Consider the following 13,694-nt stretch of genomic DNA (forward strand, 5'->3'; position numbering starts at 1 on the left):
TGAGGAGAAACTACGTGTGGCAGGGTTTTATAGTGGGCTACATAGAATGTGAGATCCGAGGACTGAAATCAGTGAAAAGGAGATGAAAAATAATGGCAACAGTATGATCTGGCAAATGTGAATTAAAACTCTTCACATTTCCCTTACCTCCTTGTGTTGCTGGCACATTTACAGCGACAATCTTGCTGTTTGCAGGAAGTGGCAGTTTGGTAATTACTTTTCCTGCCATAGTGACTGGATTGCCTGTAATTTGGAACGTCTGACCTGTGCTGGCAATGGTTGTAGCAGATGTGGCAGCTGTGCTGGTGGCTAATGGGGTATAAGACATTTAATAAGCTTTAGATTTAAAATAACCAGCAACGTAGTGACTTCTAGGAACGGGCACCAATGCATGAAATGTGGCTCATTTTGTATTTTTAATAAAAACATTCCTCTCCACTCAAAGTGAACTATGTAAATGTTGAAAGTGAAATAATGTAAGAGAGGAGTTTGCTAATGTAATATTATGAACATTATTTGTAACAAACCAACTGTTACAGCTTGTTTGCTCAACTGGCTGCAAAAGAAAAACAATCTTCTAAAAAAATGTTTCATTTCAGTAGCTAAAAGGTTGAAAATTCTTTTTCCTGAACCAAAGTAATCTTTTACTTAATCATAGTTGTATACCTGAATTTGACTGGCCTTGCTTAACCCACGTAGCAAAGGTTTGATGAAAGTTCTTGTTTTGTTGGAATGTTACTGTAGCTGGAGATCCAACTTTAGTAGTTAGTACCATTTTGGTTCCAGTTGTAACTGAGCCACTTATGGGGGCCACCATAACCTTCTGTGCTGGAGAGATGGTACTGGTTGTACTGTTCGTTGGGGAAGTAGTGGAAGTTGCAATCACTGTTGGCTTCTGCTGCTCCAGTCGTTTCTAAAAAAGTGAGGGAGAGGAAATATTAATCAAAATAGTTCTAAATAAAAACAATATGATTCTACAAGTCCACAATTTCTCTCACCTTAATTCCACTACATTTCTGAAATATTTTACTTTCAAAAATATATGCCCTATAAATTTACCGTTATTTATGGCTGGCTGCGGTGGCTCACACCTGTAATCCTAGCACTCTGGGAGACTGAGGTGGGCAGATCACCTGAGGTCAGGAGTTCGAGACCAGCCTGGCCAATATAGTGAAACTCCACCTCTACAAAAAATACAAAAATTAGCCGAGCACTGTGGCTCGTGCCTGTAATTCTAACTACTCGGGAGGTTGAGGTAGAAGAATTGCTTGAACCCGGGTAGCAGAGGTTACAGTAAGCTGAGATCATGCCACTGCACTCCAACCTGGGTGATAGAGTGACTCTATCTCTTAAAAAAAAACAAAAAACAAACAAACCTGAATTTAATTTCTTGATGAAGGCTATATATATATATATATATATATATATATATATGTGCACACATACACATATATATTTTTTGAGACAGAGTCTCACTCTGTCGCTCAGGCTGGAGTGCAGTGGCGCAATCTCGGCTCACTGCAAACTCTGCCTCCTGGGTTTCATGACATTCTCCTGCCTTAGCCTCCCGAGTAGCTGGGACTACAGGCACCCGCCACCCCCCCGAGTAATTTTTTGTATTTTTAGTAGAGACAGGGTTTCACCGTGTTAGCCAGGATGGTCTTGATCTACTGACCTTGTGATCCGCCCACCTCGGCCTCCCAAAGTGCTGGGATTACAGGCGTGAGCCACCGCACCCGCCTCATATATTTAATTCCTCCAAGGTACCTATCTATGAAGGCAGTATTTTCATATCTCTATACCACATATATTACATTAAAAGTACTAAGCTGTTCATAGCAGAAAATATTTTATCAAGTTTTTCTGGCTTGTACAAATATCCAAGGTTTCAGACTGAAAACAACAGAGATGTGGGTAATCTTACTGGAGACAGAAACACCATGCTGCTCAGTGTTGAGATTCAGAGCTGAGAACAAATGGAGCTGTGAAAGGTTTCTGTTTCACTGTAATGTTAATTTATCCAACTATAAAAAGCATGTCAATAGTTAATGACACTATTATTAAAGTTGGCAAATCTGCAATCAAGCAGGCTGAAAATTATAGTTTTCCTAGACTTCTTATACAAATATTTTTATAGAAAAATACTTTATACTATACAGAGTTGTATAATATGATCTTTTAAACTAGTTATTAAAGATATTCTGTATATCCTTTATTACAGATTGCTAAACTTTTCTAACAGCTTATCAACAGTGGTGTGATGACCATACACATGTAAAACAACAGGTGAAATTTATTGCAAACCTGGTGGCAGATGCTTTACCTTCATTATCTTGTAAGTTGAGGAAACAGAGACTAGAGAGGTTGTGGAACTGGCCCAAGGCCACAGAGCTAGTTAAGGGTGACGCTGGGATGTCTGCTAAAATCAAATTCCAATGCTGCACCACTATCTCCTGCCTTTGCAAACTGCTCACCTATGACATCACATCCAATTTTTTTAGGACTACTTTTGTACCTATCCTATATACCTGAATATAAAGCACTTTACACAATTCCTCATTCCTCAGAAGAAAAAGAGTTTTAGTATAATTTGCTTTTTCATAGATCACAGAAATCTTCCAGATTGGAAATTCACAAGAAAAAATTATTTTCAGAAATTACTCATGAAACTCTAAAGATAATAAATAATAGAAATCTTATTTCAGATGTCCTCCAGATAGGTACACTTTTTACAAAACCACAGCTTGGTGTATCCACAGAGCTGTTTTCAAATAATGACAATAAGATATACATGAGATACACTTAAAAAAAAAAAAAACCTGGATGGGTGCAATGGCTCACACCTAAAATCCCAGCACTTTGGGAGGCTGAGGCAGGTGGATCGCTTGAGTCCAGGAGTTTGAGACCAGCCTGGGGAACATGGCGAAGCCCTATCTCTACAAAAGATACAAACATTAGCTGGGCATGATGGTGTGTGCCTGTAGTCCCAACTACTAGGGAGGCTGAGGTGGGAGGATAGCTTGAACCAGAGAGGTCAAGGTTCGGTGAGCTGTGATCTACTCCAGCCTGGGTGATAGTGGGACACTGTCTCAAAAAAATAATCACCAAAACCCACAAGAATGTATCATTACTGTGCACGGGTGTGCATGAATTTGGCTAAAAAATGTATGTATGTTGTCAAGTGGGACCAGGACCAACTCCCCCGGCTGATGGGAAGTCAAGAGCTGCTGTTTTGAAAGAGCCTCCATTTGGGCCTTGATGTCCTCTGCCTTCTTCTGTTCACTAACCTTAGCCTGTTGCTCAACTGCTTGTGCCTTTTCTTTCTCCACTCTGCAGGAAAAAAAGGAGAAACTTATCAGAAACTACCCTATTAGGCATCTAACATCTAATATAAGTGAAATCCGGTTGATTTTCACATCATACAAAGGTATGATATTATCTCAATTTAAAAATAAAACATTTGGCTGTGTGAGGTGGCTCATGCCTATAATCCCAGCACTGTGGGAGGCCGAGGCAGGCAGATCACTTGAGGTCAAGAGTTCAAGACCAGCCTGGCCAACATGGTGAAACCCCATCTCTACTAAAAATACAAATGTTAGCCAGGGCCGGGCACAGTGGCTCAGGCCGGGTGCGGTGGCTCATGCCTGCAAATCCCAGCATTTTGGGAGGCCGAGGCAGGTGGATTGATTGAGGTCAGGAGTTCGACCCATCTCTACTAAAAATATAAAAAATTAGCCAGGCGTGGTGGTGGCTGTCTGGCTGAGGCAGGAGAACTGCTTGAACTTCGGAGGTGGAGTTTGCAGTGAGCCGAGACTGCGCCACTGCACTCCAGCCTGGGTGACAGAGCGAGACTCCGTCTTGGGGGGAAAAAAAAAAAGTTGGCCAGGCGTGGTGGCACATGCCTATACTCCCAGCTACTTGGGAGGCTGAGGCAGGAGAATTGCTTCAATCTGGGAGGCAGAGGTTGCAGTAAGCTGAGATCGCGCCACTGCACTCCAGCCTAGCTGACAGAGCAAGACTCTGTCTCAAAAAAAAAAAAAAGAGAGAGAGAGGACCTTACTAAACTATTCACCGCTAGCACTTAAAATCAAAGGTGGAGTAAAGTCAAGCTAGGACTTTACTGCACTGAATAAACGATTAAACTGATAATTCTTTCACCCCAGGTAGGGTAGCTCATGCCTGTAATCCCAGCACTTTGGGAGGCCAAGTTGGGTGGATCGCTTGAGCCCAGGAGTTCAAGATCAGCCTGAACAACACAGCAAAACCCCATCTCTGTACAAAAACTACAAACACTAGCTGGGCCTGGTATCATGCACCTATAGCCCTAGGTACTGGGGAGGCTGAGCGGGGAGGATCACTTGAGTCTGGGAGGCAGAGGTTGCAGTGAGCCAAGATTGTGTCACTGCACTCCAGCCTGGGTGACAGAGCAAGATCCTGTCTCAAAAAAAAAAAAAAAAAAAAAAAAAAAAAGTAATTTCCTGATTCTGAAGTGATAAAATCTTCAAATAGTTGACCAGGTATTAACCATTTCCTTACCTCTCAGCAAATGCCCTGATCTCCCACAATTCCAGCTCTTCTTCTGCTACCCAGGTTTCAATAATAACAGGGCCAGTTTGCTTGGGCGTTTCTGGTCTCTTTGGCCGCAGTGCACTTGATCGAAGGCCTTTCCTCTGAGGTGTAGGTGTTTCTTTGGAAAGGAAATCAGAGTATTTTAAGCAATATTGCTTCTAAAATTAAAGTACTTCTGGCATCTTCTATCATGAAAAATAGTGGTTGGCAAACTTTTCCTCTTAAATTGCCAGATGGTCTCTGCTGCAGCTACTCAGCTGTGCCTTTGTATCATGAAAGCAGCCAAAGACAACACATAAGTGAGTAAATGTGGCTGTGTTCCAATCAAATTTCATTTATCAAAGCAGGGTAGGCCAAGGCTCATGGGCTGTGGTTTGCTGACCCCCAAAATAAAAGGCTTATTAGCCTTTATACAACCTGTTTCTTCTACTTGGAGCACTATTCCTAGCCCCCACTGCTCATCTGACTAATGTCAATTCATCCTCCAGACCCCAACACGAATTCAACTTCCTACAAAAGACTAGCATGTTCTTCTCACACTTGGGTGTACAATATGTGTTTCCCTATCACCACATACAGAAGGGGGATTTGAGAGTTACCAATATAAAGGGGAGATCTGAAACCTAAGAATAGATAAAATCTCCTCATAAAAAGATTTAAAAAATAAAAAGTAGGGAGGGACAAGCATTGAACCTTCCCATATATTCAATCACAAGGAAGCAGCAGAAGGAAACAGAAATGGTAGCAGGACCTGAATCGTACAAAGGGATACAAATCAAAGAAAAGTGATTTTAGGGGGCTGCAGTGGTTTGCATCAAAGGCTGTGGGGTCAAGGAGACTGAAGGCCTGTCAGGGACATCTTCCATCTGTTTCTCTGACCATCAACAGAGCTCTTTCTGTGCCAGGATGACCTTGTGATTTTTTTTTTTTTTTTTTTGGAGACAGAATCTCACTCTGTTGTCCAGGCTGGAGTACAGCGGTGTGAACTCAGCTCACTGCAATACCCCCATCCTGGGTTTACCAATTCTCATGCCTCAGCCTCCCAAGTAGCTGGGACTACAGGTGTGTAATACCACATCCAGCTAATTTTTGTATTTTCAGTAGAGACGGATTTCACCATGTTGGCCAGGCTGGTCTTGAACTCCTGACCTCAAATGATCCGCCCGCCTCGGCCTCCCAAAGTGATGGAATTACAGGCGTGAGCCACTGCGCCTGGCTGCTGTTTTAATTAAGCTAAAATTTATCATCCACTAGGAACAGGTGTTGCTTCATTAGTGCTCTTTTCAAAAAGGTTATTCTCCAAGAACTCCCAAGTTAATTTAATCAAGTTTCAAAAATTAAGTGTATACATTTGGGGAGAAGTAACTTTTATAAAAACACTATGTTTCTATCTAAGGACATTATCTTTTTATTTATTTATTTATTTGGAGACAGTGTCTCACTCTGTTGCCCACGCTAGAATGCAGGGGCACAATCTTGGCTAACTGCAACTTCTGCCTTCTGGGTATAAGTGATTCTCCCACTTCACCCTTCCAAGTAGCTGGGACTACAAGTGTGCACCACTATACCCGGCTAATTTTTGGTATTTTCAGTAGAGATGCAGTTTTGCTATGCTGGCCAGGCTGGTCTCAAACTCCTGATCTCAAGTGAAGTGCCCGCCTCAGCCTCCCAAAGTGCTGGGACTATAAGCTTGAGCCACATGCTCGGCCTGTATTTCTTTTCTTTTCTTTTTTTTGACATGGAGTCTCAATCTGTTGCCCAGACTGGAGTGAAGTGGTGAGATCTCAGCTCACTGCAACCTCCACCTCCCAGGCTCAAGCGATTCTCGGGCCTCAGCCTCCTGAGTAGCTGGGATTACAGGCATGCACGTTACCAGTATTTTTGTAACTTTTGTATATTTTGTAGGGATGGGGTTTCACTACCTTGTCTAGGCTGGGCTTGAACTCCTGGGCTCAAGTAATCCACCTGTCTTGGCCTCCCAATGTCCTGGAATTACAGGTGTGAGCCACTGAACCTGGCCTTTTTATACATTTCTTACTAGGTTTTCTCCTAAATATTTTTATTGTTTACATAAAATAACATGGACTTTATATATTTTCAATTTGGGTACTACAATGAACTCCTATTAGTGCTAATACTTTTAATTCTCATGAATTTTCTAAGCATTCATAATTATCTATAAAATAGTGTTAATCTTCTTTTCCAACATTACTCTCTTATCTTATTGCAACACATATAACACTGATATTATAATACTATAAGCTTTTCTTCGCTTCCTTGAGATTAGGGGCCAAATCTCATTCTTCTATGTATTTGCCACCCAGTGCGTATTGTATTGGTGCTCTATAAACATTTCTTGAGTAACTCTTTATGCCTCTTAGATTATCTCTAGCTTGAGCACTGAAGTATTTCACAATAGTTTTAATCCTTAAGAAATCTTTATTGACCCACTTACATATTAGACTCGGTACTAGTTACCAGGACTTGAACAAACCAGACAGACGAGATGGCTGCTCTCTAGGAGCTGCTGGTCTGTGGTCAGGCAATGTCTCACATCTTAACTACAAGAGGTATTATTATAGCCCTTTGCTGTGCTTGGAACAAGGCTTATAGGCATCAATGTGTGTCTACCAGAATCTTCCTATGTTTATTACTTTAATATCATTTCCAAAATTTGGCAGTTGTAAAAAATTTCTTTTTTAAAAGGTGAACAGAGAGAAGAAAAAAATATCAAATTTCAATTCATAAAATACATGGCTAACAGGTTAATAATGAAAGAATATAATTCCTTCTATTCCTTACCTTTTGGTGTTTCTGGAACTCCAATGGGACAAATGATTTTCCTGATACAATATTCAGATCGAATGCCGTAAGGACCAACATCTCTCCTCTTAATTATTTCTGTTGTTGTGATTTCAGTTTCGGATGTTTCTATGGTGATTTAATTCACATAGTATTAATAACCAACTGAAATACTCAGAGACTAAAAAGGTACATCTGGTGCTTTCAAAAAGACACACATGGAATAAACTTTTGGAAACATCTGACTAATTAACAGGATCACTAACATCTAACAGGATCACTGCTAGACTGCAACAATACCGAGCTTCTTCCTCACTGCAAATTTCTAAATGAAACAAAATGCTGCTGGGTAGAGCTGAGCTCCTGGTGGAAATACTCAATCAAAACAATAAAAAGCCTAGGACAGAAGCAGCAAGCACAGGCCTCCAGAAGTCTTAAATTTTTAATTAAACAATAATAAATATCTTTTAAAAAATGTAGACTGGTTCACACATAAGTGACTCATTTTATAATCTGAACTTTCCCTCCTGGCCCCTAGGATTTTATAGCATGTGCCAAACTTCAACAAAGCTGTATGTGAAAACAATTTTTTTTTTGAGACAGTGTTCTGCTCTGTTATCCAGACTGGAGGACATTGGTGGACCATAGTCACTGTGACCTTGAACTCCTGGCTCAAGCAATCCTCCTGGCCCCAGCCTCCCAAGTGGCAGGGACTATAGACACCTGTCACCAGGCCTAGTTGATTATTTTTTCTTTTTTAATTAGAGTTTTGTAGAGACAAGGTCTCATTATGTTGCCCAGCCTGGTCACAAACTCCTGGCCTCAAGTGATCCTCCTACCTTGGCCTCCCAAAGTGCTAGGATTACAGGTGAGAGCTACCACACATGGCCAAAACTGTATTTTTAAAATACAAGCATTATATTTTATTATTATTATTTTATTTTTATTTTTTATTTTTTGAGACAGTCTCCCTCTGTCACCCAGGCTGGAGTGCAGTGGCGCGATCTTCGCTCACTGTAAGCTCCACCTCCCGGGTTCATGCCATTCTCCTGAGTAGCTGGGACTACAGGCACCCACCACCATGCCTGGCTAATTTTTTGTATTTTTCGTAGAGACGGGGTTTCACCGTGGTAGCCAGGATGGTCTCGATTGCCTGACCTTGTGATTTGCCCGCCTCAGCCTCCCAAAGTGCTGGGATTACAAGCGTGAGCCACCGTGCCCAGTACATTATATTTTAATAAGAAAACAGAGATACTTAAAATTAAGTGAATAGGCAAGTCATTTTAGCTTTTTGTTAAAAGTTTTTTGAGACGGAGTCTCGCTCTGTTGCCAGGCTGGAGTGCAGAGACGCAATCTCAGCTCCCTGCAACCTCTGCCTCCTGGGTTCAAGTGATTCTTCTGCCTCACCCTCCCAAGTAGCTGGGACCCACGCCCAGCTAATTTTTCTATTTTTAGTAGAGACGGGGTTTCACCACGTTGGCCAGGATGGTTTCGATCTCTTGACTTTGTGATCCGCCCACCTCGGCCTCCCAACGTGTTGGGATTACAGGCATGAGCCACCATGCCTGGCCTGTGATTTTGGCTTTTAAACTTAAATTAGAAAATAACTCCCCTTCCCCTTACCTGTCCGTGTAGTCCCTCCTCCTGGAGGAGCCTTGGCCGCCATGTCATCCCATCTCAAACTTGCCCACAGTAACCGTAACATCAGGCTCACTCCAGCTAAGGACTTTACGGTCTGAAGTCTATACCTGAAAGGAAAACCAAAGAAATCCATATATATATATCTTTATGTATATACACAGACATACACATTCATATTCACTCTACTAAACTGAAGGGTTGTGTTTCACAATTGTACTCATTAGGACTTCAGTATTTATAATATGGTTTTGTAAGACTTTGGTATTATATGTCCTTTAAAAGAAAAACTTCTTTGTTCACAGGCATAACAGGTACCTAACTTTTTTTAAAAAGGGTCGATATCCATTTTAAATGCCATATAAATTTATAAAATGAGAATGTTTCATTGTAAGGTTGGTAAGGCAAAAATTCATGAAGATTTTATAAATTTAACCTAATTCCAAAATATCTGTTAGGAAAATTTTGAGGACCAAATATAGAGAAATAGATAATTGTTATTAAATGTGATAAAGGAGTTTTGAAGGAAAAATCCTAACTTTTACAAAAACAAAAAACCTGAAAATGTTTAAATTTTCTAAAAGAATAAAATGAGGTCAGATGTGGTGGCTCACGCCTGTAATCTCAACACTCTGCGAGGCCGAGGCGGGCAGATCACCTGAGGTCAGGAGTTCAAGACCAACCTGACCAATATGGCAAAACCCCATCTCTACTAAAAATATAAAACTTAGTTGGGCATGGTGGTGCACGCCTGTAATCCCAGCTACTTGAGAGGCTGGAGGCAGAAGAATCAATTGAACCCAGAAGGCAGTGGTTGCAGTGAGCCAAGATCACACCATTGCACTCCAGCCTGGGTGATAAGAGTGAAACTGCATCTCAAAATAAATAAATTAATTAATTAATTTAATTAAATTAAACCCAAAACATCTTACAAATCTAGTAAGACCTTTCTAAATGGACAAAAACATTCTGCATCCAAATGGTGGTTCTTCAAAACATGAACAACTGGATGATGAATAAAGCTAATACTAATAAAACTTTAACAGCATTAGTGTAGTTTTCGAATTCTACAATGAATAATAAAATATTAGAAAAAGGACAATTACCAGCTGGGCACAGTGGCTCACACCTATAATCCCAGCACTCTGGGAGGCCGAGGTGGGTGGATCACGAGGTCAGGAGTTTGAGACCAGCCTGGCCAACATAGTGAAACCCCATCTCTACTAAAAATACAAAAAATTGCCGGGCGCGGTGGCTCAAGCCTGTAATCCCAGCACTTTGGGAGGCCGAGACGGGCGGATCACAAGGTCAGCAGATCAAGACCATCCTGGTTAACACGGTGAAACCCCGTCTCTACTAAAAAATACAAAAAACTAGCCGGGCGAGGTGGCAGTCGCCTGTAGTCCCAGCTACTCGGGAGGCTGAGCCAGGAGAATGGCGTAAACCCGGGAGGCGGAGCTTGCAGGGAGCTGAGATCTGGCCACTGCACTCCAGCCTGGGCAACAGAGCTAGACTCCGTCTCAAAAAAAAAAAAAAAAAAAAAAAATTACAAAAAATTAGCTGGGCATGGTGGCGGGCGCCTGTAATCTCAGCTACTTGGGAGGCCAAGGCAGGAGAATCGCTTGAACCCAGAGGGCGGAGGTTGCAGTGAGCCGATATCGCTCCACTGCACTCCACCTTGGGCAGCAGTGTGAGACTCTATCTCAAAAAAAAAAAAAAAAAAAAGAAAGAGAAAGGACAAGACCGTATTACTTATCAACAGACAAATCTCTCTGTGTTCATGTTTGTTTCTAAACATTGTGTATGGAGTTATTAAACGTTTTAGACATTCTTTAAAAATACTCAAAATGTATTTCAAAATAAATTTACTTAACTGCATTAAATATCATGTCCTAAAATGGAATTCATTATATTTTTGTGTAAATGAATACTTTGTTGACATTTTCACTATACTTAAATGAACTTAGTGGTTGATTATGGTGTAGACAAAGCCTATAAAATAAAAATAATGTCCTCTTCTAATAGATGTGGAAGGTAAATCTCAAAAATTCTGCATGCAAAAGGCAATGCCCTTTTTTTTTTTTTTTTTTCCAGTGACAGAGTATTGCTCTGTTGCCCAGGCTGGAATGAAGTACAGTGATCTTGGCTCACTGAAACCTTTGCCTCCCGGTTCAAGTGATTCTCCTGCCTCAGCCTCCAGAGTAGCCGGGATTACAGGCGCCCACCCAAACATCCAGCTAATTTTTGTATATTATTTTTTTGAGATGGAGTTTTGCTCCAGGCTGGAGTGCAATGGCGCGATCTCGGCTCATTGTAACCTGCACCTACCGGGTTCAAGCGATTCTCCTGCCTCAGTCCCCTGAGTAGCTGGGATTACAGGCGCCCGCCACTACGCCCGGCTAATTTTTGTATATTTAGTAAAGATGGGATTTCATCACATTGGCCAGGCTGGTCTCGAACTCCTGACCTCAGGTGATCCACCTGCCTTGGCCTCCCAAACTGCTGGGATTACAGGAGGCATGAGCCACCGTGCCCGCCCTTTCTGCGTAGAAAGCAGTGCTTTCTATTGACAGTATTCAGTTGGAAAAATGAACACTGTGAGAGGGAAAGCTCTAGCCAAAAAGTTGCTGCAGCTTCTGAACTTCCCATATCCACTTGTGACACCATTACTCTCTCTGCTGTGTTATTGCACTATGAATCTTCTCACCCGGACAGAGCAGGTCAAGGGGAAATCAGAGGGGAAATATTAACTAGTGCAGGGATGTCCCAAGAGGGGGAAAGTGTCTGTCCCTTTCAGACCATACCCCATAGTAATTCCTAGAGATCTTTAATGTCATAGGAGAAAGCAAATAAACATTTATTTGGAAGGAAAAGTTCATCCTCATTCTCTGTGGTCAAACAATGACTTTAAAGTATCCTTATTTAAAAATGGAAATAACACCGGGGAGGAACACACCACATGCATGGCAAGTCTGCTCATTCAAGCATTCATTCAAAAAATACTTGAGCATCTTCTATGTGTTAGACTATGTGACAGGAGTTGGGGACACAGAGGTGAACTAGAATCTGTCTGTGTTCTCAGAGCTGAGAGAGGAAAGGACAAGGGAGGGACATATGAGTTGGCTCGGGAATGAGGATCACAGCTTTGCTGGAGTCTCAAAGGACAAGTTAAGAGCATGGGAGTTGCTGATCAAAGGTAAAGGGCACAAATACACTAAAGAGAATAGTGTGCAGGAGTACACATTTCTTCTCAGAGACCACATCCAGTGTTTTATGACTGGAGGGAAGGGGTGTGGAGGTACAGAAAGAGATGAAGGTGGCATGAGAGAGAAAGGCAGAAGCCAGAATGCGCTGTACCAAATTAAAAGATTAAAGAAGAGCATTAAAGGGTATGTATATTAAGTCCTCTGAGATTTATCCAGTACTGGATGGGTTGTAAAGGGAAGTACTTTCCATGAATGTGATCTACAGGTGACAAATGCTTTCCCCGCTCCTTGCTGCAGTAGTTAGCAAGTCCCTTAGCTCAGTCAGACTATTCACAGGATAGAGGGGCATTTTAGGAGAATCTCTGGCAGCACTGTGGAGGACAACTATCAGTTCAATGTGACAATGAAGCACAGAATCAGGGCCTGGGAGGATGGGCATAAGGGAATGGATGGTATGGAGGGAAAAAGAGGCCCTATTGAGTCTATGAGACAAGTTTTCCAACATTGCTCATTAATAACAAAGATCACACATGCATCTCTGGCATTCTTAACTCCTAACCATCAGATGTATTCTATTCAAGTGTTAGTATAAAAATGCATTTCACGTGCATGGCTTTTTATAGCAATATGCTTTTTAAAAATGCATTCTAAAGTCATGATCAATTTACATATTTACCCATGCCTCCATTAGACAGAAAGGATTATGCTTCTCTCAAATTTGTTTTAGCAAATTAAGATGTTAGCATACATTTGAAGGCAGTATCGATTTAAAATGTATAATGTTTAATGGAAGGTATTTCCTTCCACTAAAAAATGTGAAATCAAGTAATACAAACTGCACCATCGTGCACACTAAGACATGAAATTCAGCTCCTGAAATTCAGCTGTGCAGAACAGGGCCCCGAGCAACACTTGATCAGGACCGGTGCCTAACTCTGCTGGAGCGTTCAGAGAAGAGTGCTTCCCAGTTGAGCCTACCCTCCGTTTCAGAATACAAAGAGCAGAAAGGTCGGCCTCCACAACTGCCAGGTCACTTTATAATTAAAGTATTTGTACACAGTAACTTTTCCAGTGGGAAAGAAGTTACCTGCAGGACAGTCAAGGACACATTTTGGGACCGCTCTCAATGAAGAAAGCAGAAAAGTGCAGAGTAATCCTATAAATCCATGAATTGTAATGAAGAGTTCCTTGATTCCCTGCAGGATTCTGCAAATCCTTCATTGCAGGCCCTGCAGAGAAATTGTACTTTTCAGCTGTCTCTATTGAATGTGTAATGGAGTGATGATATTTTATTTCAAATCAAAAGATGAGTTATAAAAAACTTGGTCAAACAAACTATGACTGGTTGTATTAATAAATGAATTCCTTCATAGAGAGTACTTACTTTTTTTTCTAATACTAGCTGATTGTAATATAAAGGAAATCAAAAAAGTGTGATTTTTAAAGAAATTGGAAAAATATTAAAAGACACACAAAAAC

At 41.3% G+C, this 13,694-nt stretch overlaps 2 protein-coding genes across 3 annotated transcripts in view; both read right to left on the minus strand.

Annotated features, from left to right (window-relative positions):
• KPNA2 (karyopherin subunit alpha 2) overlaps window positions 1-13,694 on the minus strand; it is a 140,903-nt gene that overhangs the window by 107,736 nt on the left and 19,473 nt on the right. The window lies entirely within an intron of this gene.
• BPTF (bromodomain PHD finger transcription factor) overlaps window positions 1-13,694 on the minus strand; it is a 152,200-nt gene that overhangs the window by 50,590 nt on the left and 87,916 nt on the right. For both annotated transcript variants that reach the window (XM_050762382.1, XM_050762383.1), the window contains exons 14-18: window positions 8,995-9,119; window positions 7,372-7,500; window positions 4,537-4,687; window positions 3,288-3,330; window positions 667-913 (exon numbers count right to left, since the gene is read on the minus strand). In XM_050762382.1, coding sequence (XP_050618339.1) covers window positions 667-913; window positions 3,288-3,330; window positions 4,537-4,687; window positions 7,372-7,500; window positions 8,995-9,119 — 695 coding nt within the window. The remainder of the gene's footprint in view (window positions 1-666; window positions 914-3,287; window positions 3,331-4,536; window positions 4,688-7,371; window positions 7,501-8,994; window positions 9,120-13,694) is intronic.

Source organism: Macaca thibetana, chromosome 16 (genome assembly GCF_024542745.1).
Source record: "Macaca thibetana thibetana isolate TM-01 chromosome 16, ASM2454274v1, whole genome shotgun sequence".
Lineage (NCBI taxonomy): Eukaryota > Metazoa > Chordata > Mammalia > Primates > Cercopithecidae > Macaca > Macaca thibetana.